The sequence below is a fragment of the Microtus ochrogaster genome, chromosome 21, assembly GCF_000317375.1.
Source record: "Microtus ochrogaster isolate Prairie Vole_2 chromosome 21, MicOch1.0, whole genome shotgun sequence".
Taxonomy (NCBI): domain Eukaryota; kingdom Metazoa; phylum Chordata; class Mammalia; order Rodentia; family Cricetidae; genus Microtus; species Microtus ochrogaster.
In genome coordinates, this window is record NC_022022.1 from 38,831,834 (window position 1) to 38,856,849 (window position 25,016).

Genomic DNA, 25,016 nt, shown 5'->3' on the forward strand with positions numbered 1-25,016 from the left:
AATACACACAAAAATCTATTTACAGAATAAAATCCAAAATAAATACTGACATGGTACAAAAAAAAATATTGTATGAGTATAGCATCTCTTTATTTGGTGATTGAGAGACTTGCACAAACTAGACATGGGGTATAGAACTGTGCCCACCAAGGAGTGCTTGGTAATACTAACTCTCTCTTGTTTTCCTATCTGTTTTCTACATTTCTGTGTGGCTGCTTCAGCCGGGGGCTTTGAGAAAGTGACCAGAGGAATTGAAACGCACAACTTAGTCTTCTTTCTGGAAAGAGAACTACGTACAACTTGTCACATAAAACCTGTTTATATTAAACAGGCTACAAATGACAGGACCTTGCAAGTACTCCTTTCAGTCTGTTAAACTTAAATTACCAGTTAGCGGCCTCATCACTTGAGAGCAAGCACCTCATTTGCCCTTTTGATTTCCCTTGTGATTTCTTGAATACACGATTATCCCACCACCATGATAATTTTGAATATTATTGGATGGAATATGCATATGTTAAAATAGTCATATTGTTTGAAAGCAAAGCCTTTTGTAGGATCTCGTCAGATTTTGATGTAGTTTATGCTGAAATTTTACTTTATCAGAATAGGCTATCCCTTATTTTACGTATTCTGGAGCCATGTAGTTTCCTGGTAGGATATGCAGGGTCTTGCTACTATCCTGTTAGCTTCATAGGCTGGCCTTCTATATATTCATTTTGCTCTTCTTCCATGGAAAAAAATCAGTTATTTTCATAATACTGCCACTGTGGTTGTAAGACTTGTACTCTAAAATTTTGGAAGTTTCTTCCACTCTTATCACTCAAAAATATTACCATTAATCTGACTTCCGGCTTAGACAAAATGTGTTTTTATTCCTTCTGAATTTGTAAGGAAAGGCAAAGTAGAGATATTGGGGGGGGGGATTTTCTAATTGTGCTTGGTAAGGTGAGAGGACTTTAGCTGATGACATGAAGAAAGCTGTCACGGGTTTGAGCCAGGGCTCTTATGTGCGGTCCCAGGCAGGACTTCTCTCTCCACCGCCTTTACAGGATGGGGGTGATGCTGTGATACCACTGGCTTCTGTAAGTCAGTTTCCCTGTTAAAGCTGGAAAAAAAAATCAAGCTTGTGATGAAGGAACCAAAAATATAACGAAACTGCGTTTTATTTGACCCAATAGTTTCAAAGGGTAATGATTATTAAAATGTTTTTTAATGAAAGATTATAGGACTGGAGATATGGCTCGCTGGTTAAGAGCACTTCCTGCTCTTCCAGAGGACTGAAATTCGGTTCCCAGTACCCCTGTCCAGTGACTCACAACCACCTGCACCTCAGCTCCAGGGAACCAAACAGCCTCTCTGCCCCCCTTGAATGCCTGCACAAGGTGCCTATGTACACACGGGGGGGGGGGAATTTAAACCCCTTCAGAGTTCTAATATTTATTTTATACTCTTATACATTTGAATTAAAAATCTGTTTCCATACAACCTTAGTCCATTCAATTCTGTTATCTCCTGAAGATTCTGGAGAAGTAGACATCTGCCAGTTGTTATGGAACTATTCCTTGCGATTGGGAGTCTGCTAAAGGGCCTTCCAGCCATTCCAACTCTCTCTTTTTTTTTGGATGAGGAATAATGTGTCTGTTTTGACTTTACAAAACTGTAAAAGTTAGTGTTCAGCTACTAAGTGAATCTGTGGGATGTCGAATGTGAGCACCCCTACCTCTGGATGCACACATGGAATCCTGTCATTTCTCAGTTCCAGATAATAAATCCTGCCCTCTAGAATGCTGTTCCAGTAGAGGGCTCTAGTTGGCTTTAACATACCATGGAGTAAAAAATCACTGGGAAGTTTTTGTTTTTGTTTGAGATAATAAACTTTCAGTGTGACATTTCAAGTATAGTCCCCCTATCCCCAGCGTAATCATTTAAGCTTGGATATGGCTAACAATTCTTCTGTCTGTCTGTCGTCTGTCCTGAAGCCTAGCTATCTTATGGAGCTACCTTTCCTTAGCAACATAAACCTATTAAAATATTATCTTTTGGAATGCATTTGCTTGTATGTATCATATGCACAGGTGCATCGTGTGAACGTGAACATGCAGGAGCATATGTGTCATATACGTACGGAAGTCTGGGGTAAACATCTGTGTCTCCCACTCTCGGTCACCACCTTACCGTGTGAGATGGTTTCTCACCGAGCTTTCTGTTCACCTGCCAGCTAGCCTGAGCGGCCAGTGAACCCTGATCCTCTGCCTCTACCCCACCCCATGATAGCATTGCTGACAGCCTATTGCTGTCCCATAAACACCTGCTTGATAAAGAGATACATGAATGTAAATTATTTTGAGGGGTGGGGTCTTCTTTAAAGGACCTCACCTCTAAAGGAAATACACTGCTTGTACTTTCAGACCGATAGTTTCAGCTCTGTGTACAAGTCCAGTCTTTCTCCTACAGTGCATGAAAATATCACCTCTATCATTCCTTCAATCTGCATCTTCATAGCGATCGAGGCAGAATACTGTGTGTGAACTTCGCCACCCTTCGTCCTAAAACTTTTAAAGTGATCGTCATTTGCTATTGCACCAGGGAATGCGTGTTCTCTTTAGTCTGCATCAGTACTCATTTTTCTCTTTATTTTTATTATACACATTCTAGTACATATGATGTAGTTTTTTTCTTTAACATTACTATTTTTCCTTGGAAAAAAAGTTTTATTGAGTAAATGTCTCTGTCACTTTTAGTAACTTGTACATTTTTATTGGCGAAATGCTTGCATATTCCTGCTGACTTGTGATGTTATTTTGTTAAAGAGATATAAATGCTCTTTTATTATGAAAAAAAACTTATGTGAAAGGGTAAGTGGGGGAGGAGTGGGAAACAAAGGAAAGGGAGAAATATTGAAACCTGCACGGCGCCCAAAGCCAGTCTGAACTGGTTTGAATCCTAGCAGTATTACAATCTTAGAGGACTTAACTTCTTCCCCACTTAATTCCCTTTGTTATATGATGGAGAGAAAAGACAATGACTATTTGATAGGATTTACTAATGTACATCCACCCAGAATAGTACTGATGCCCTTCCACTTTGTGCTTGTGTCTAACTTTATATGCTCCACTGTGATCTGCATTTTCATAGTCTATTCTGTGAAAATAAAGTCTACTATCAATGTACTGATGTGTGCATGCACTTCATCGAAAGGGAAGCTCCCAGGGACACGAGGGGAAGGCGGAAAAAGGGTCTACAAGAGTACAAGTATTTTTCTGCTTTTCCGTCACTGGGACATTCATTTCCACATGGAAAGTAAAAGATTGAAGGAGACGAAGACGGAACAGAGTCCAGTCCTGGAGAAAATTATATAGTTTGAGAAAAGTGTCCATGATTTGAATTGATCGGTTTTAACCTTCACACTTCCTTCGAGGTGGACTCCTGTTCAGCAAGTAGAAAGACTTCAGCTGAGGTTGCAAAGAGTACAGTAGAGAGTGGTGGAGCAATGGTGTTGTCCCATACCACAGTCCTTCACCCAACAGGCATACCACATGCGTGTAGGTGTTGAAAGCACGGCAGCCAGCCAAAAGACAGGATGCCAGTTCTCGCCAAATTTGCAGACAGCAATTAGAAAAACAATATGAGAATATTTAGTGCTTTAATTGCTGACAAATTCATAAGGTGGACTTTTCAGCATGAAAGGATTCTGGAAAGAGAGGAACTTGCATTTGAAATTGTCACAGATGTTGGAGGTGCACGGTGAGGGACAGCATGCCCTTGCATGACTGCACGGTGCGGATCGAGACTTGTAGCTGCATCAAGGTCAGGGCCTAGGTGGAAAGGTGAATTGCAGGAGAGAAAGTCAATAGAAATAGTAAGGGGGTTGGACAGGAAACGGACTAAAGAGACAGAAGTCGGTCCACTTAAGTAGGCTACTGAGACCACAAGCCAGTTAGAAAGAAAGCAAGCAAGCGGACATAGGAGAGGAATGAAAGACTAGCCGAGTTCAGGAGGATCCCAGGTGTGGGTAAAGAGAATAAAGAAAACGTGTGGGGATAGAGTCATGCAAGAGACTGACATAAAATGCTAACCAGACCAGTACAGGGACAGAGAGGAAGGAATGACCCTAAGTCACCTACAACTAGGAAGTGCGCACATCTTGGAGGTGGCCAGGAAGTGACTTGAGTTGCAGCTGGCCCAGCTGACCCTGTTAGGTTGGCGAACCAGGGCAGCCAGGCTGCGCTGGGGTGGGGAAAGGTTGCCGGGCAGAGGGGGAGGTGTGCTCCGTGTTTAGTGATGTCATTGCAAGTCAGTGCGCGGTGAAATTTAACACCAGTCGGATTTACTAGGCTCCTCTTCTTCCAGGCAAAGCAGCCGGCAGTAAACTCAGAGCGAGCGCCGGCAGTTGCCACCAGCCCCCTCGCACCAACTTGATTTCCCAAGTGGGTGTGTGTGCTTGTTTGACAAATGTTTGGGCGCAGGCTGCTCCCGGGGACTTCCTCCCCAACTCCTTCATCTACTCCCCCCCTCCCCCGTCCCTCTACCCCGCCTTTCTCCTCCCAGGCCCAAAGCAGAGCTCTCCACTGGAGTCACTGAGTCTCCTTTGAACCGCAAGTGAACTCCAGGGCTGCGCTCCCAACCCCGCTTCGCTGTTGCTGCTGCCCCCGCTGCCGCAGGGTGAAGTCTTGCTCACCTCTGTCCCTCCCAGGGGAGCACGACCCTGGCTACAGCTAGGCACAGAGCATCCTAACCCTCTTCCCCGCCGGGTGCTGCTTCCTACCCCTACACTGCTTCACCCTCCTACCCCACCCCACCCCCTATTTTGCGCGTTGGAGCATGGTTCTCATGTGACTTTTCCCCCCCTTTTCATGGACAGTACCTGCACCTTTAGCAGTTCGGAGCTGGCTTCTGTTTTCCGTTAGTGCTTTGCTGCAGGGACAAATGCATACAAATGCATTTAGGAGCCTACAGGACAAGGCATGGAAAGATCTCCCCCGCCACAAAAACGTAAGTAGCCCACCAGCCGCCGGAGGGGGGGGAAGGAAGGGGCTTTGGAACAACCCCCTCTCTCCACCCCCTATATCCACCATAGAGTTGGAGATCTCTGGTCCTGCTCCTTGGTACTTTCTGGCGCTGGGATCAGGCTAACTGCCGTGGCATCCTCCTCTTGACTTCTCAACTTATAAAATACCGTGTTTGAAAGGAAGCAAGCTTCTGTCAGGGAGTCTCAGTTTATGCTAAAGCGATCCTGTGGCTAGGAAGGAAAAGCTTGCTGGCCTATATCCCAACATCCCTTCGGCCACTGCCCCAGGCAGTTCCAGAGCTGCTCTGACACCCGCCTGGTCTCCAACTCCAACTACCCTTACCCTCCTCCCCTTCTCCTGTTTCAGCCCTGGCTGAAGCCCTACTTCCTGCTGTCTCCGGGAGCCCAGCCTGAGCGACTTCTAGGACTCTAGCAGTCCTCTGGATTCTGCGAGCACAGGATTGGGACTAGGCTGCCAGGTGTGAGAAGGGATGACTACGGAGCCTAGAAAGCAGCTCCGCTCAGGGTCAGCGACTGTAACTCTTGTTTTTCTTCTTCTTTCTTTTTTTTTTCCCCAGAAGGCAAACAAACATAACTCTCGCATCTGGAGTTGGGACTGAGCCCTGACATGTGGCCTGTCCGTGGGAAAGTGGTGCTTGCAGCCAGGATAGGATTGGGGAGAGGAGAGAGAGTAGGATGTGAAAGCGCTTCTACCTTTCCTGATAGAGCTTGGGCTGAGCCACCTTCTCATCTCCGCGCCTATCCCTCCACCGGGGGAAAAGCTTGAGGATGATGACTCTCGGTCTTGGCTGCCCGTCTGGATGCCCCTGTTTCACAAGTTTGCATCTGGCGCCCTGAGATACAGCAAGGAAGGCTGCCTGCCGAGTTGTGGGTGGGGGGAGGGCAGAGCGCAAGCTGCCTAGTCAGCTGAGCGCTGGTGGAGGCGGAGTGGAGAAAGCCTGCCTTGTGGTAGTGTGCATGCACACATATTGCCTAGTCCCCTGGAGCATCTCCAGTGTGCTCTCTGCTCTGACCTCTGCAAGCTTCCCTGCTGCAGAGCAATGTGCACCTCTAGCCACACCCCCTTTTCTGGGAGACACAATAAAGCCTACACACACACACAACACAACACAATCGTGACTGTGTGCCTCCCAGTACTGGGAGCCCAGTAGTCCCCAGATGCTAGAAGCTCTTCCTGTGGCCTTCCCAGAGAGGCTTGCTCAGATCCAGGCCTTTGATCTGGTTTTTCTTGATAAGCATCCCACTCAATGATAGCTCTTCCAAGAGAGCCAGGCACAGTGAAGCTTGGATGTATCAGACTTACACAATTGAATGCATCTTTCGGGTTGTGCTGTGGGGCATGATCCCCGCAGCTCGAGCTTTTTGGAATGCCCCATGTTCTGCTCAGACTCCAAGGTCCTCTCTTCTTGCCAGCTCCCACCTGCAAGGCTTCCCCTGAGTCACTGCTCCCAGCCCAAATAGCTAATACTTCATGGGGTCAGGGACAACAGGGATCTATCTGCCCCTGGCCCCTGTCTTGCATGCTTTACAAATCCTTCTAGAGGGTCCCAGGCCAGGACTGACCCTGCATGCATTCTTGGGAAGTCTGGAGTTTGTACTGGGTCCAGATGATGGGGGGGGGGGCAGAGAAACTAAAGAAGATTACACACGCATTGGTGAAACTTCTGAAGAAAATGACACCTGGTAGGTTGGGTGGGCAGGGGCACCCTGCTTATGGAGGGGTGCTGGCATGCATAGCAGTCAGTCCTGGATGAAGTTGCTGGTCTTCCTTGATCTCGGAGGGGATCTCCAGGTCTGCCTAGCCGACCCCTGATCTCATGATGCCAGACTTGTTCCGTTACAGAAGTCAGTGGGGATGGGGCGCGCACAGTGAAGGGTAGCTCATTACTAACCAGGTTGGAGGTCCTCGCGGCTCCAACCGCACACAGGCAAAGTGATGGAGCAAAGTAGTTAGGACTGCATAGAGAACTTATTTCTAGAAAAAAAAAAGTCAAAGAATTTAGAGTTCTTTAATTTGAAAACATGTCACCAGCACTTGGGAAAGGGAAAGGGGCTTTAGAAAAAACAACTTTGATTAGCTGATGATCATTATGTCGGGCCCCTGGATTAAACTTTAGAGACCTCCAATGAGATGCCTGAGGTTTCCACATACTGCTATCTTCTTGTGGTGATGTTCGGGAAGTTCCAGTTAGTCACCCAAAAATATTTATAATTTTAAAATTGGATCCACACAGACATTTTCCTTCCCAAGGTTGATCTTAAAATAGATCACATTGTGTGACTTTGTGGAATTAATAAAATAAACCTAAAATTTGAGAGGTTTTAGATGTATCCACTTTATAGGTTGGGGGCTAGGAGTGTAGCTCAGTTGTTGAATTGCTTCTCTAGCATGCATGGAGTGTCTAGCATGCATGGAGTGTCTAGCATGCATGGAGTGTCTAGCATGCATTGGAGTGTCTAGCATGCACAGAGTGTCTAGCATGCATGGAGTGCCTAACATGCAGGAATGTCTAGCATGCATGGAGCATCTAGCATGCATTGGAGTGTCTAGCATGCATGGAGCGTCTAGCATGCATTGGAGTGTCTAGCATGCATGGAGTGTCTAGCATGCATAGAGTGTCTAACATGCATGGAGTGTCTGGGATGCATGGAGTGCCTAACATGCAGGAGTGCCTAGCATGCATTGGGTGTCTAGCATTCACAGAGTGTCTAGCATGCACGGAGTGTCTAGCATGCATAGACTGTCTAACATGCTTGGAGTGTCTGGCATGCATGGAGTGCCTAACATGCAGGAGTGTCTAGCATGCATGGAGTTTCTAGCATGCATTGGAGTGTCTAGCATGCACAGAGTGTCTAGCATGCATGGAGTGTCTGGCATGCATCAGAATGTCTAGCATGCCTGGAGTCCAGGGTTCATATCCCCCACTGCCTACTACTGTGGATGTTGTGGCACAAGTCTGTACTTCCTAGTAGTCAGGTGGTAGAGGCAGCAGAATCAAGGTTCCAGGTCACTTTTGCTACACAGTATCCAGGCCAGCTGGTATAAGAGAGAGCCTGTCTCAAAACCAGTAGACAAACCAACAAACAAAACTTGTTATGGTCATTAAAAGGCTTATAATGTTCCTTGTTATTGATATGAAACACTGTTTTCTAAGTTGCTTAGGTATTTGAGTGTTCAAATAAATGTTTAAAAATGGATATCTTAGGGAGAGGAAGTATGGTGTGTGGAAAGTAATTTGGGGGTTGTTTAGACATTCTGTTTGGTACTCTGTGAAGGCGTCTGTTTGGTACTTCTCTATGAAGTCACTGAACAGTTTTATTAAAACACCTAGACAAGCAGTTCTAGATTCTTTGTGAGCTGAGTCTTGCATCTAGATCTGATATTAGACTTTATAATTCTGGGTGAGAGATCAAATAGGGACCATTTCCTTTTTATTCTACAAAAGCTTAGTTTAGTCTGCCATTTGTTTATTTATCATTTATTCAATTCTTCAACAACTATGTACTGAGCGTCCTCCCTGGTCCCAGGTGGTAGGAATAGAATGCTGGAGAAAGAGACACAGTTGCTCCCCTAACAATGTGCAGGGTTCAGTAGAGAAGCAAAGGAAACAGGAATGAAAAAGGAGCGTATTCAGGAAGGGTATCTGAAAGTCCTGAAGAGGTGGGGGTGAAGGCGGAAAGAGGGACAAGAGGAGGGAGGGGCAGCCGGAGGGAGTGTTAGGTGGAGGGAGAGGATGAATGAGTCTAAGCAGGAGGAAGGTTCAACTAAAGGAAACCTAGGCAGAGACCAAAGCAGAAAGAAGATGGGATCTCCCATACACAGTCCATCAAAACGTTCAGGTGTGACATGGGGCAATCAATGCACATAAAAGGCTTGAGAGAAATAGTCTGAGCACCATTTCCGGGAAGAAGTAGCTGAACTGGAGCTACAGAGAGAAACAGAGGAGGATGAGAGGCCTTCGGGTCATTTCACTTTCCTAGCTGGACAGATGGAGGACAAGAGCACTGACTTCCTTGATCTTGGAATCAGGGTGCGAATATAAGTCGGGCACAAGTTTAGTAGGAATGAAGGACCATCTGTTGATCTTATTGGCTGAAGGTAGATTCATTCATTCAAAAGCCATCAACATTAGCATGGGCCAGTTTAACAACTGCCTCAGTGCTACTGGCCAGCTGTATTTTTCTTCCCTTTGGACCACAGGCTCTTTGACTGCCTGACATCTTTAAGCATTGCTCCCCCTGCATTCAGAAGCTGCTCAAGTGCCTGGAGTCAGTTGTGCTGTGTGTGCGTCCTTCACACTGAGCTCAGCAGACAGTCTGGGAAATTTCACTGACAGTCCTTTCCCCTGGAATCATCCAATTTTGCTCCCATTGCTGGGATAAAAATTTCCCTCAGTTATTTTGAGAAAATAGATTTTTTTTTGTTATTTCTGGATCTGAGCTGTTAGTAAAACACAGAATCTATAAAGCTGTCAGGATGAAGACTTTTTACCATAGAAACCAAGGGTGAGAGAAAGTGCTGAAATGCTAGCTGTGCGGTGCAGGTGTCTTTCTCACGTTGCTCCACACTCCTCTGCTGGTTTAAGAGGCCACCAACTCATCAAAAAGCTTGCTCTTCACAAAACTTCACAAGTCTTTCTTGCTGTTGTAAACTTCATCTTTGTAGGAATGAGTGGTGGTAGCCTGAAGACACGTATCATAAATCCGAAGGATCTCATGAGTACCCTAAAGAGAGATTGCTGGCATTCTCCCAACAGAACCTGGGCTTCTATGACAAAGAAAAGTTGAATAGCTCCTTAAGCTGCATCTAGGGAAGACTCTCAGAAAGGAATTAGCTCCTCAGATGTTCTAACGATGACCTTTGGATATCTGTTTTCTGACTAAATGTCAGCCTTCACCTGGCTAGTCTGGTTGGTTGTGTTTTGAATGTGGCTGGTATCAAACCAAATGACTAAAGGTGAGGGTAGCAGGCTAAACCCCAGACCCTTTGATCCTTTATCAGACACCCTCGGGTACTGTGGGCTGTCATCTTTAAAACTTTACTATCACTTGTTCCAAAGCAGAGGACCTCAGATGTCCTCCTCTCTGCAGCATCAGCTTTATCTGGAAAATCTTCGGAGAGGACAATTCTCAGGCCACACTACAGACTCCCAAGTTCAGAGCTCTATGACTTACCAGTTGTACATGTCTAACAGTTTTTTGTTTCTGTTGTTTTACCCTTAGGAAACTGCTTCTTCGTTTTATTGTACTATGTGCGGCGTGCATTCCGGTGCATGCACAGGGACAAGGTAAGGAGGGTCATCTTGTTACGTGTTTCTTAAGTCTGTTTTGTGGGAAAAGGAGGCAGGAAGAGATGGAGTTCCAGACAAGCATGGTAGTTAGTTTTCTAATCACTGTAACACAAGATGCTTAAGGAAGGAGTTGTTTATTTGGGCTCACAGTCTGAGGATGCTGTCCATCATGACAGAGGAAGCTTGGCGGCAGGAACTTGAGGTGGCTGGCTCCATCCATGTGCGCGTGCTCAGTTCTCTTTTGCCTTTTTATTCAGTCCAGAACTCCAGCCTGTGGAGTGGCGATGGCCACATAATTTAGGGTGGATTTTCCTACCTCAGTTAACTCAGTCTAGAAACTTGCTGATAGATACAGTCAGGTATTTATTTTCATGGAGATTCTAAATCCCATCCAGATGACAGTCAGGATTTACTTTCAGGGACAGTTAGCTTTGGCTACTTAGCACGTCAGTGACCAGTCTGGGCTACATGTCTTCCTGTCTCAAAACAAACAAACAAACAAACAATTTCTACTTGCTTGTAGCAACCAAGGCACATTCCTTCTAAGTCTTTATAACCTGAAATTTAGCATTAGACAGTAATAGAAGACTACAGCCAGTTTTAGGAGGATGCAAGGGTACCAAAAATCATCAATTTGGGAGGGGGGTAAATATGACCTTTAAGAATTACTCAGCTCTTCCGTCTGTGAAATTGCTTACATTTTTAAGAAAAGCCTCTATAAAAGGGAAGTTTTGTACAGTGGAAAGGCTTTGCTTGTGACCTCATTTCAAGTGGGAGTTCCTGGGGGTGGCAGACTGTAACTGAATAACCTTTGCCCTTCTTGCAACAACACACGCATGTAATAAATGTTCCATTTGGATTTGCATCATTCAGGAGCAAAATTTGCATATTAGTGAGCTCCCAACATTATTTAATTCCTGTGGGGTGGTCTAGAGAATAGTGTTTTAGTTTGGTCTGCTAGCTTGCTGCACTCAGAAAACTTTGTATATCCTACTTGATTCATTTATTAAACAACATTTTAAAGTGTCTATTTCCCAATAAATATCCTACTATCCAATGACCAAAGTATAAATACAAAAATATCTCTGGCTTCCAAGTGAAAATAAAAGTGGCTTTGTCAAAGGTTCAAAAATTTTTTCAAAGAGAGAAAGCCCAGGAAGTGTGCTGGATTGAAGACATTAGCAGTGTGGTCCTTAGGTTGTTTGCCTCTCTCGCTTTTGTACCGCTCCATGCAACTGCCCGTATTCTGATACAATCAGCTTTTTATTGAGTTTATTATTAAATTGTGATAAACTCAAGCAGCCACTTGTGACCTGAGTCCATCAGCGATATGAAAGAAAGACAAGTAAAGAAATTGCAGATGAGATGCTTGTTGCAAGCAAAGGAAGGAATGGTCTTGTACTTAACAGATGAATAGAAATGAGTTAAATTAAGATGTAAGAGTTAGCCAATAAGAAAGCTAGAGCTAATGGGCCAAGCAGTGATTTAATTAATATGGTTTCTGTGTGATTGTTTCAGTTCTGGGTGGCCGGTACAAACAAGGGGCCTCCTCTACTACACCCCGTGTGTGTGTGTGTGTGTGTGTGTGTGTGTGTGTGTGTGTGTGTTGTGCACCCTCAGTATATTAGCTGAGCAGGGGCAGCTTCTGAAGTGTTGCCTTACTGAGAAGTGGTCTGTCTAACCCCCACATGGAAGGGTAGTTAGTGTTGGTGAGTAGAGAGTTTTCTTCTGTAAGCTTTGTCTCCTCTGAAATGGAAAGGCTGTCATGGTTTTTGTCTTTAGCTTGCCGAGCTGTTAAAATTGATAGAGTAATTCTTACTAGTTGAATTATGACCTACCTGCTCTTTTTCTTCTTGAGGTTTTTATAATCACTTGTTGTTGATGTTTTGAAGTTTATAGTAATATGTCATGATATGAATCTCGTCCTCCTGTTGGGTAGAGTGGGTTTTTTCAACATGGAAGCACCATTCACTTTCTGGAAATTTCTCTTTGTTATGTCTGTGTTTCTAATGAATTTCTTTTATTCTGAAATTTCTGTTGCATATTTGAATCTCCAAAATCAATTTATTTATTTATTTCCTTACTTTAAGATCTTACTTGCCATCTTTCTGAACATTTCTGTTTCTGTTGATCTGAATGCTGCCCTTGCCCACTCCGATTTCCCTTCTTTCTTATAAAAAAAAAACAGCATCTTGCTCATGCTCCCTGGATGCTCCTCCTCCTCCTCTAACCTTGCTAAGGATGGGAATAATATTTTGAATTGTTCTTCTTGTGCTGTCTCTTTTCCTTCCAAGTTTTCTTTGTTCTGATCTGATTTTCATATTGTAGATATTCTTTGAGACTCTGCAGTTGTCTCTCTTATCATTTAAAAATAAGACAAGAAAATACATTTGGAAATTATTTTCTCATAGGCCCGAAGAATGAGATGCTTCACGTGAGGGTGTTGAAGGACAAGCCTGTCTGCCTGCCTTGTTGCAACCCAAATGTCTAGATCATGGAAAGTCTTTAGAGAGGACCCCCCCTCCCTAATTTTTCATGTGGAATAAAACCGTAGTGGTTACCTCTATTTGAGTTCAGTGGTTTTTGTCTGGGATGAAGGGATTGTCTCTAATGTGTTCGGTAGATCTTTCCTGAATCCCTTCTACACCTCTGCCCTGAATGGATCATATTTCAACGTCTTCAGCCTCTGCTTTCCAATTATGGTCTGAGTTTCTCATGCGCATGCTTAGCTACTTCCCCTGTCCCAACACCCCAACTTGAAACCCCAAGCATTCAGTGAGCTAGAACCTCTCGTTCCTGAACCCTTCAGGGCTTCCTCTGAGTTGACCCATTGTCTGGGACTGTCTGCCTCTGCAAGCCCAAGAGTTCACCTTTTCAGCCCCTTGATACATTTTAAAAAATCTCTTAATGTCTTTTGTCTCTGCTGTCTCTTCTGACCACCTACTTCTGTAGTCTTGAACCATATTTTCTTCTTTTCCTCAGAAAGATCTTGAAGAAAAAAGAAAACAAAAAAAATACATTGATTTTCTAAAATTTCAGTTATTTCTTAAATTTTAACACAGCTAAGTAAAGCCATTTTAGCTATCATCTTAATATAAATTATACATATATATGTATATATATATATATATATCAATTCTATATTATTTGTCTTTTAGCTTATTGTTGGAGGTAGCCTAGTGAATAAGTGGGTCGATTTCAAGCTAAAGTGACTTATAGAAGATGACGTTTCCTGAGGATTGAGGGTCTGAGCAGCTTTCTGAAGGCTGAAGCACCCCTTTTCTCTGGCTGTCACAGGCTGCCAGTGAGATGTGGCAGAGAGATGCGGTGTCACTCCACAGTGGCTCACACTGGACTGATTGTGTGATGACCCCAAGTGTGAAGACGCATGTAGACACGCCCTTATCTGAGGTGGGCTTCTTGACCAGCGAGGAAGAAACACCCACCACACACGAGGATTCTTTTCAGATCACGCTTCACTGGAGTGTATTTGGTTGAGGGAGAGCACATGAAGCGAGGGGGGCAGGAAACAAGAGAGCAAGAGAGAGACTAGAGGGACGAGAGGCGCTAGAGGGAGACGAGAGAGAGAGAGAGAGAGAGAGAGAGAGAGAGAGAGAGAGAGAGAGAGAGAGAGAGAGAGAGAGAGAGAGAGAGAGAGGCGAGAGGGAGGGGGGGCACAATGGCGGCTGCTTATATTGGGAATTGGCACATGGGTTGCCCTGTGATTGGCTGCCACCATCAGCTGACACAAGACTGCATGGAGATAGGCCCAGGGACCCATATTCACTGCGCATGTGGGAAGCTGGGGACACGTAGCTCTCGAAGGCATAGCCAAATATGGGGTTGTTTATAACCAATAAGACAGGATGTGGTGCCATCTTGTAATGGCGATCCTGTCCGGCTCCCTACACTTATCTAGAAGAGCGTCTCCTGTATACCTTAATCCATTGTCCCATAGAGTGTGCAACATAAACGTGCACTTCACCAGTGATTTTCATATGTAACTTAAAGTGTCACTTCTCACTCTGTGAATACATTTGCACTGCTCAGCTTATACAGGATAAATGTGTTACTTACATTACGAAAACTTTAAAGAAACAATTGTTGCTTTTAACATACCCACTGTGCCAGAGGTGTGTAAGGACCCAGGAGTCGTGGAGCCACAGCTCAGGTCTGTGTCTGGACTACACTGCTAAGTAGTTGTGTGACCTTGAATGAATCTCTGAAATACTGTGGCCCTTGTTTCCAACAGATCAAAACGAAGATAAGAATCACATTATCCGTGGCTTAGAGTGCATGAAATAAGATAACACATGCAGGGCATTCAGATGACGGCAGCGCAATCCATCTTCCTAGAACGGAAGACCACAGTCTAGACCCACTTCTCTTCCCATATCCTCGGGGATTTGAAAACGTAAAAGCAACTGATCATAAATCATTTCCTTTAGCTCCTTAACTCCGTGACCTGGAGCCAGGAAGCTTATGCTTGAGTCACGATTTTGGCACCGTGTGGAAGTGACCTAGACAACTCTTGCAAAATGAATGCAGAGAGATCCTCTAGTTAATTTGACCGTTTTACACAAATTGGCAAGGAAAAGAAGAGTGTGCTGAGTACTGTGTAATCTTTCTTATGACCCTGGTGGTTTTATTCTAAATGATTACTTTTTTAACGATTATTTTCATTTATTTATTTTTAAATGTCATATATTCGCGTGATGTATTTTGATCTTATCCACCCATCCAGCACCATCTTCAAACTCTTTCTAGGACCCACCAGCCCATGTTTTTCTCAACTTAAAGTATTCATTAAAAGTTTTATAATTATTAATAGCCCCTGAGTCCGATTAGTGTTGGCAGTGTGGGGATGGATATGGGACCATCACTTTAATTTTTTTTAAAAAAATTGGCATAAGTGCAGCATCAGAAAGCACATAGCGGCAGGGCATGGCTAACCATGATGTAAATTTAAAATATTGAGACGCTGTTGGAATTAATACATACCCATTTAGTTTTTTATTAGAAAGAGTTAGCTCGACAACTTTTTAGACTCTAAAACTTGATAACATTTTTTTTTTTAAAAAATCACTTAAATTAAAACTACTAAGCTATGTAACACATCTCTAAGCTTTCAGGGATAATCACATATGACCCTTGTTCCTCCTACTTGGGATGAGATTTTGACAGGTCTTTGTTTTCTACATCTGAAAAACAAATGTAGGTTCTTGTGCTATGACATCTGGATTTCGTAGGCATGGCTTATACACCCCATGGAGTCAATTACAATATCTGCAATTTGTATTTGCAGAGATGGGGTGTACCCCATAGTGTTGTCATCTGAGTCTGGACCTCTCCCCCCCTCAGCCCTCCTCCACCCATCCCTCTACTGTGTTCCATTTCCTCTCATTTTATCTCCATCGGGAGAAGGGCCAGTCCAGCAGGATGGCGTATGATGCATGTAGTGACTGTCCAACGCATGGGTGCCTGAGTCAGGAGAAGCTCGCAAGGCCAGAAATTTGGGGCCAGGCTAGAAAAAAAACAGTGAGATCCTGCCTCTAAAATAAAAACAAAGTTTAAAAAAAATTATGTAACCCTTCAGCTAGGTCCTATTTGGGAATAAACCCCCGTGCAGGTAGATACTCTCATTGGGACTTTGATGGGATTTTCAAACAGATAAGCTTTGGTAATGAAAAAGTTCAGAAGGAATACAAATATCCAGAGTTGAGGATGCTGTAGCGTAAGCAAGCAGTTGTACCATGGACAAAAGGTGAGAACGTGAGAACGTCGCTTCCAGAACCACCCTTAGTGATGACACCAAGCTCAAGTTCAAAGATGGAGAATCATCTTTGAACCACAACCAGCTTCAAAACAGTAGAAAAACTCACAAAACTTCACCATGAATTTTTGGTCGTTGCAAAAGCAGCTGATGAAATTAGCTCGAGGATGAAGGGTCTAAAGGCCAAGAGCTTGCTAAGTGCAAGAGCCAAGAGTTCAAAATGAGCTCAATTAGCTTAATAACGAAGAGAAAATGATTTGTCAGGGGTACAGTAAGATGAGATAAACAACAGAAAGTGAGGGAGGCAAAAGCGGTAAGATATGAACCGATGACATGGATTCCCCGTGCCACACAAAGCCATGGTAGGGTCTGAACCAGAGGCGTGCCATAATGTCATGTATTGCATAGAAAGATCATGTTGGCTGCCCATGTGGCTGTGGGACTCTTCCCTGACAGAAACACTGAAGTACAAAAAATGAAGTGTGGGGAAAATATTTTGATTTAGAACTGCTTTGGGGACCTGGAATTTTCTCCTGCATAAAGCCAGCAGAGAGTTGGATATGCAAAGCCAGAAATGAGGTCTATGAGTCAGAATATGTGGTCGTTGCAGCTATGGTTTGAATGACGTCATTGGGCCTGCTGTTTACAGTAAAGAGGGCATGGCTGTTGCCATGGTGACACCACCATTTATTCTGCATTTAAGAAGCAGATAGAGGAGGGGGTACAGTCCATTCTGCTTTTAGGTAAATTGAGATAAGTTATGAAAAGTTGCTGAGGTAAGGGATTGACTCTTTGAGATGGTATCCAATGGACTCCTTTGCACTCCCTTGTTGTGTGGCCTTGGAAAAAGAATTTAGCTCCAACTTTTCCTAAGTATAAGATAGGGATGACAGTTGGGTCTGCTAAAGCGTTGTGAGGATTATGACCATACAGTAAAGACCTTAGAGAAGGACGAAGTACAGAGCCAGAACTAGTCCATGTCACCACTATTCTTTAAGAAATATAGCAACACTAGTGCCTTATGGATAATCATCTATTTTTTTTTTCAAATGGTAACTGATTTCGTCAGTGACATGGACTAATGATCTGGGTTGATTTTGTGGTTAGGACCGCTAATGAAACTAACCCGGTACAGATAATTTACCTATTGTTGTGTATGTATTAGTACCAAATATCTAAATGTTAACTCCAAATTGTAATTTAGTGATGTCTAAGCCAGGCTTAAAGTAAAGATTAGAGAGCTTATGTTCTAGATCGGATTCTTTCTCTCCCCCTGCTCTCTCTCGCTCTCTTTCTTCCTCCCTCCCTCCCTCTCTCTCTTCCTGTACTTCTTTGCTTTCCTGTCTTCTTTCCTTTACTCTGTTTTCCCAGTCTCTCTTGTGTGTGCCTTCTGTCTTCCAGCTCCACATTCTCCTTTCCATCAGCTTCTGCCCCCAAATGTGCTCGGTCTGTGACAGATTAAAACTAGGATGCTCTTGTGTCACCCTTCCTGGGAAGTTTATGTCTAGTCACCTCAGATGTGGGGACAACAGAAAAACAAACATTAAAAATCCCACTCAGCTCCAGCTTAGTAAACAGCAGAGTTTCTATAGTAATTTACGGGGGCATAAAGGACTCAGGAGGTGCATCACCAACGAGCCTGCCCCAGCATGGGGGATGACTCAGAGCAGCAATATCCCTGAGTATCTTATGTTCTCCCACTGCAGAGTCTCTTCCCTCTTAGTTAGTTATATCCATTAGTGATAAAGTGATATTTGCAGAACATGGCAGCCATCAGGGCATGGGAAGAGACAGCCATTGTGTTGATCTTGAGGAGAAGCTGATAATTCCAATTCAGCTCCACTGTTTCATAGTTGTGTGAGCTTGATCCGATTGCACCGTTTCTGTTTCCTGGTTTCATCATTTGGGAAGGGAGCATAGACTTTAATTTTCTTTTATATTTATTTTAATTTACATATATAAGTGTTTTGCCTATGGGTATGTCTGTGCACCAGGGACCTGAGCATTGGCTCCAGGAAACTGGAGATACTGATAGTTGGAAGCCACCATGTTGTGCTGGGAACCAAACTTAGGTACTCTGCAAGAATAACAAGTGTTCTTTACTGCTGAACCATCTCTCTAATCCCTGGGCATAGACTAAGTAACCATGAACCTTTAAGGTATTACCTTCCCACTTCTGTCTCTGCATGCAGTACAACAGAAACAAGCTAAATAGAAGTAAATCTTTCCCCCCAAGCTTGTCAATTTTGGGGGGAAATGAGGAGATAAAATCTATAGGGGTTAAATATGGAGAAAAAAGGTGATGGCACATAGAAGTGACACAATTCACCAGTAGCATCCAAGAAAGCAGAAACAGAAACACTTCCTAAATATTTAGTACTTCCTTTCTTCTGAATATTTAACCCTGGCACATAAGAAGTGCTAGGGACGTCTGAGGAAGGCAGATGCTGCTCAGGGACAAGTACTACACAAAAGCATGGATCCTATCCTTGGCAGCAGGGGGAAGGGCTCAGAAAATGTAGAAATTCATTTCCTGAGGTAATGGATTCATTCTGAAGCATGAAGAAACAGAAATGAGCCTAGAGGAAGGGGAGTGAGGTAGGCAAAGCTGGCAGTGCCCGTCCTCCTGGACTGGCATGGTTCACAGACAGGTGGGTGCATAAAGGGACTAATTTTAGAAAGAAAATGCTGGTAACAATGAAGGGGTTTGGAGAGCTGGAAGGCTGGTGCTCTCACATCCTATGCTGGATATGCTTGGCCGGGAAATAATGAGCAAGTCAAAGGATTTGATGCAACGTAAGTAGAAAGATACTAAGGGAAAGGCACACAAATATGCATACAAAAATATGATGCATACAAAAATATGATGCATACAAAAATTGCTATGAGACAGATATTCTGGATACTTGTTGAAAAAAAAAGGAAAAACTCAAGCACTCAAGTCAGATCACTTCTGTGAAGAAAGACGATGCAACATGAACGTAAGAGGTTGAAAAATGAAGAGCTGGCAAGAAGTTAAACTAGATTAGACTCGTGGGCTTATGAACTCAAAAGTCATATAAACCAAACTTTACAGACTGAGATAATATTGGAGAGAGCATAGAGGGAAATTATGCAGTGCAGGAGACACAGCAAAACAGAAATGGATCTAATTAACAAATTAATACATTTCTAATGGAATCCTTGTATAAAACAAAAAAATTAGAGAATACAGGAAGTGAACACTGAAGTCTAACTCCATGAAGGCTATTACAGTCTCCACAAATGCCTTTACAGGTGCTTATGAATCTTTATTGGAATTGAAAAAGTATTAAAGATAAAATCAGTTTTCACCACTCTCGGGATGCATTGCTGTTAGGTCAAATTTTAGTGACAACACCAGGCAGCAACATAAAATACAAAACTTGTAATACGATTAAAAAGACATAGGAAATGCATAAAAATAGTTTCTGCAAAACCAGCAATGAAAAAAGCACCTATGAAATCTAGAAGATGTGGCTAAAACATTGCTCAGGCAGATGCTTAGCTGAAATACCTTTGTAGCCAAGTTCAACTTCCCTAATTAGAAAAAAAAAGTAGAAAAAGTTTAGATTAAAATCCGATATGAGCTCATAATACAGAAAATAGACAAAAGTAGAAAAGTAAATCAAAAGGCTGTACTTAAGTTAATGTGACATTATCTTGAGGATGGAGCAAAATATTAAAATGAGAAATGGAAGCAAAAAAAAATTGCAAAATTACATCACCAGAAAAGGGCCATGAAGAAAATTGCATGAAGATTTCTGAGTAGTACATTTAATATCCTTCATGAAATTTATTGTTTCTTATAAAAATACAAAATTCAGGTTGTTTTTACTCTTACAAATAATTGGCTGCGGGCACAGTCATGAGTTAGGACTCAACATAGCAGAGAGAAGACGGTGGACACCGAGGAGTCAATGGAAAAGCCCGTGTGGTGAGTCTGGTTGGCTGAAGAGTTCTATGAAGTCATGAGAAATAAAAGATGATTCCAGAATCATCTAAATGAACTTGATGATCACGTTTATTTAATGCTCCACAGCATAATAATGGAATTGCAGTCTGGTGAGGATTGATGCTTGAATGATGCCTGAATTATTGGTCGAGAAAGTAACCAAGGATGAAGGGATGATGCACAGCAGCAACCAGACTGTCTTAGAAATGTGTTCTCAGTTCATTCACAACAATTTATTGAGGGATTACTGTTCTAAGCCGTGTGACTCTTCTACAAGTAATTCACTCTAAATACTACAATAGGGGAAAACTGAAGTACTGATAAGATACCAAGAACACCTATCCATTCTGAAGTTTTCAGATTAATACTCTTCTGATGGAGGAAGGTCATTGGTTGATTAAATAAAGAAGCTGCTTGACCTGATAGGTTAGAACGTAGGTGGGAGGAGCAGAACGCTGGGAGGAAGAGGAAGTGAGCTCAGAGACTCGACAGCTCTCCTCTTGGGGGCAGATGCCTCAGAGAGACACGACGCTCCACTCTTGCGGGCAGAGGCGAGAGCTCTGCTCTCTGAGGCACACGCAATGAAGCTCCGACCCAGGATGGACATAGGCTAGAATCTTCCCGGTAAGCGCACCTTGGGGTGCTACACACAGATGATTAGAAATGGGCTAGTCCAGGTGCAAGAGTTAGCCTAGAAGAGGCTAGATAGAAATGGCCAAACAGTGATTAAACGAATACAGTGTCCGTGTAATTATTTCGGGGCATAAGCTAGCCGAGCGGGCGGCTGGGGTGTTGGGGACGCAGCCCCGCCACTCATATTACTACACTCTTCCTAATAATATCTCAATTTAATAGGATCTAATTACTACTCGAAACAGAGACTCACTTGCAAAGCAGGTATTCCCAGGACGAAGATGAAACCCTTGATGTCACATCAGAAACTTGTGTCAGAATGACTGACTTACTTGACACATAAGGTGTCAATAATGATTACGAATAGTGAATAATGATTTTCAGACTCTATGATAATATATAAATTAAATTTAAGCGTTATGATTTTCAAAGAAATAGCACTTCTCCATGGCTTCATCCTGGGACTGAGATATGAATATACTTGAAGTCAGAGAACACTAGACATGCAAACAGAGAGTGCACATTCGTTTCCTGGCCACCTAGACCCAAATAATCACACAGAAACATTATTAATTCCATCACTGTTTGGCCAATGTCTCAGGCATATTTCTAGCTAGTTCTTGTATCTTAAACTAACACATTTTTATTATTTTATAATTTACCACAAGGTTTGTGGTTTGTTACCTGTTGCTTCTTGGCATCTGCCTCCTTTGGCAGCTACATGGCATCTCCTTGACTCTGCCTTCTCTCTCTCTATCTCTGTTCGGATTTCCTGCTTGACTGTACTATGCTAAGCCATTGGCCAAAACAGTTTTATTCATCAACCAATAAAAGCAACACATATACAAAAGGACATCCCACATCACTAGGCAGGAATCCCTCAAGACACAGTTTGGCATGAACACACTCCAAGGGTGTGAAATTTGTTAAAGATTGGTGATAAGCACAGTTAACAAATTTATCTGGTAAGTAATTTATTTTGCATATGAAAATAAATAGCCATGTTGTGGATTATAATAAAAATTTTACATTAGTTATAATGAAATAACGTGAAAGAGCAAAGGTATATTTTTGTAAATTATGTGCTAATGCTTTAAAATGGGCCACTGAATTTAAATTTCTGCATTGTTGTTGGAAATATTTTTATGGAAAAGTTTGGAACTCACTATCACATAATACCATAGACTACACAGTTATTCCCTTTATTATTGCTATCACTAGTTCATTCACAACTGATGACTGTACTCTAACTCACTGGTGTGTTTGTACATATCTCTGAGAAAACACTTCAAATATAGTACTGGATTACACATGAATAATATTCCCTACATACTTCATTGTTATGCATAGTTGTCAGACTTGGGCCTCAGAGTCTCTCTTCATGCTTTATTCTTTGCAATGAACAGAAACTCTCAAATATCTACTGCTTTGCCACAAAAGGAAAATTAATAGAGCCAAGTATTCTCAGCTAATTTCACCTTTTTTTCATTTTCCTGTACATACTGCAATTCTTTGCTATTTTTACCCAGAGATTATTACAGACACACATAGATGCAGATGGATGACACCTTTGACTAAGCTGACTGTGTTTTTAAGAAAGATTCATTCATTATTTAATTAATGGCATTAAAAGTTATATGACTCTAAAGGTGAATATGAATTCAGATTGGATTCTGGTAGGACAAGCTCACTCATTCAGAAATTCTAGAACTCTTGGCAAGGAAACAGTAGAAGTGTAGTAATGAATCAGACAGAACCTGTCTTTCAGGACTTTATAGTTGAGTGAGAGAGACAAGCAGATCACTACTGGCAATAATATAATGAACAATGGATTTGTTAAATCCACAACTATATTAAAGCCATACTGTGTAGAAACTACGTATTACATAATAGATATTGAGAGAGAGTCTATGAACTGGGTACACATCACTGACGAGAACTGGAAATATGAAAGACAGAGAAACGTGGAAGGGACAGGGAAAGAGCAAGGCTTACAGCAAGGCGAATTTAAACTCCTCTTCATGCCTTACTCAAGGATTTGGGTTCCCAAGGAGCTTTACGTGTAATATATGATTAAACTATTAGTCAAAGAAAGCTTCAACTAAATTCTCAGAAGTCTGGAAAATTAGAATTTAAGTGATGGTGTGAACTTAATTTATTAAAAAAGAAATTGTGAGTGACAAGTTACTTTCATCCACAGGGTTTCAGTTTTGTCCAAACATAGATGTCGTTAAATGTTATTAGTAAGGGCATAGTGATGTTTCAGAAGCTGTGAGTGTGCACTTATGGTGAAGGGGCAGGAGTTTCAATAAAATGGAAAAGAACAAAGCCACCAAACTCGTTTTTAAAATATTTGGGGGACTAAAATATAATGATGTGTATGTGTGTGTCGGAGGTGCATGCACACTTGCTTCATCCAAATGCCTGAAGGTAGCACCTCTCTCTAGTGCTGGCTACCTAGAAATTACTTGTTGATAAAGCATGCTTACGTTGATTGGGAAAAGTTTTGTTTTGATACTCACACATTTGGATGCATGTCCCAGTAAGATCCTTTCTCTCTTTCTCCTCTCATTTCCAGGCATAGATATTCTTCATCAACTAGGCCTTGGAGACAAAGATGTAAGATACGCATCGCCAGTTACTGCTGTGCCGTCGTCACCCACAACATTACCTCAGAGGGTCCAGTTAACAGAATTTGGTGTCACTTTAAAAAATAATGCCTACATCGAGTCACCTCTCATGAACATTTTACCAATTAGCTTAAGACAGCCAATGACCGTATTGATTGGGTTGCAGTCACGTAAAATGAACAATGCATTTCTCTTCAGCATTCGAAATAACAACAGGCTGCAATTAGGAGTACAGTTACTACCTAAGAAACTGATAGTCCATGTTGGAGGAAAGCAATCGGTGCTTTTCAACTACAGCGTCCACGATGAGCGATGGCACTTGCTTGCCATCACTGTTAGAGACAGAGTGGTCTCCATGTTCGTCGAATGTGGAAAGAGATATTTTAGTGGAGAGACTGCTTCAGAGGTTCAGACCTTTGACTCTCACAGTGTGTTCACCTTGGGAAGTATGTATAATAATTCTGTCCACTTTGAAGGGACCGTGTGTCAGCTGGATATCATTCCTTCCGCAGCAGCGTCTGCAGACTATTGCAGATACATGAAACAGCAGTGCCCCCAAGCAGACACGTCCCAAGCTGAAACAAGCCTTCCTCACTCGGCAGTAATGCCAACCAGACACCCTGAGCACACACCCTTGCCCAAAGGATTTGGTGAAGCAGAATTGAAACAGAAGACATTCATAGAACACACACCCTTTCCCAAAAGATTTGGTGAAACAGAATTACCAAAAGAGGCACTCACGAATCACACTCCTTTGCCCAAAGGATTTGGTAAAACAGAATTGGTACAGAAGAGTTTCACAGAATACACTCCCTTGACCAAAGGATTTGGTAAAACAGAATTGCCACAGAAGACGTTCTCTGATGGCAAAGATATTCCAAATATCAGAAATAACAATTCTTCCACAGTACAGGGAAGCCAAGAGTACCAGACATCGTGGTCCCAGTTAACTTCTTTCCATTCAGAAAACGCCTCAGCTGTTACTCTCCCAAACTACGGACTTCAAGCTAAAGAAATTATCAACAAGGAAGAGACCAATTTAAACCCGCCAGTGTCTCATCATCGCCACAGTGAGGCAAGAATAAATACAGAGGAGAAATTTAGCCCCCCTTTAGATGGAGCAGACAACATCACCCAACACAATGAGGAAGCAGCTGGCCTGCCTCTGCCTAAGCAGACATCACCTAGCATTGCACACACAAATCAAGAGGCCATGACTAATCTCAAGAAAAATATCACAGCAAATCTACACACCAATGAACTCATGGAAAGGGAACAGATTTTTAACACCTCCTTGTATAGAGTGACGCTTGGGCCCTCTATGGATAACCACCTTGAACTAAGGAAGGAAGGGGAATTTCAACCTGATGCTACTTATACCATCGACCCTAGCTATGAAGCCCAGCCTTATGATTATTATTATTCTGAGGATTATAGTGAAATGCTTGACGTGGACTATCTGAGAGGGCCCAAAGGGGACACTGGACCTCCCGTAAGTTGGATTTTTCTTTTTAAACTATGTCTTAATGCGCTAACTTACCATGTATTTCAGAGAGGTGTCTGGGCCAAACACCATAGGATAGATCAGGAGACCAGGGCTTGTTTTTGCCTTTGATATTTGTAAATCTTAAGTAATTTGTCTGCATGTCTCAAAAATTTGATTTCAAAAAGTTAAGTATACTAC

The 25,016-nt window shown here is 42.7% G+C and overlaps 1 protein-coding gene across 1 annotated transcript in view; it reads left to right on the top strand.

Moving 5' to 3' along the window:
- Positions 1-4,753: 4,753 nt before the first annotated feature.
- Col24a1 (collagen type XXIV alpha 1 chain) overlaps positions 4,754-25,016 on the top strand; it is a 249,016-nt gene continuing 228,753 nt past the window's right edge. Inside the window, exons 1-3 of the mRNA XM_026783871.1 lie at positions 4,754-4,995; positions 10,256-10,320; positions 23,281-24,824. Coding sequence (XP_026639672.1) covers positions 4,940-4,995; positions 10,256-10,320; positions 23,281-24,824 — 1,665 coding nt within the window. The 5' untranslated portion in view covers positions 4,754-4,939. The remainder of the gene's footprint in view (positions 4,996-10,255; positions 10,321-23,280; positions 24,825-25,016) is intronic.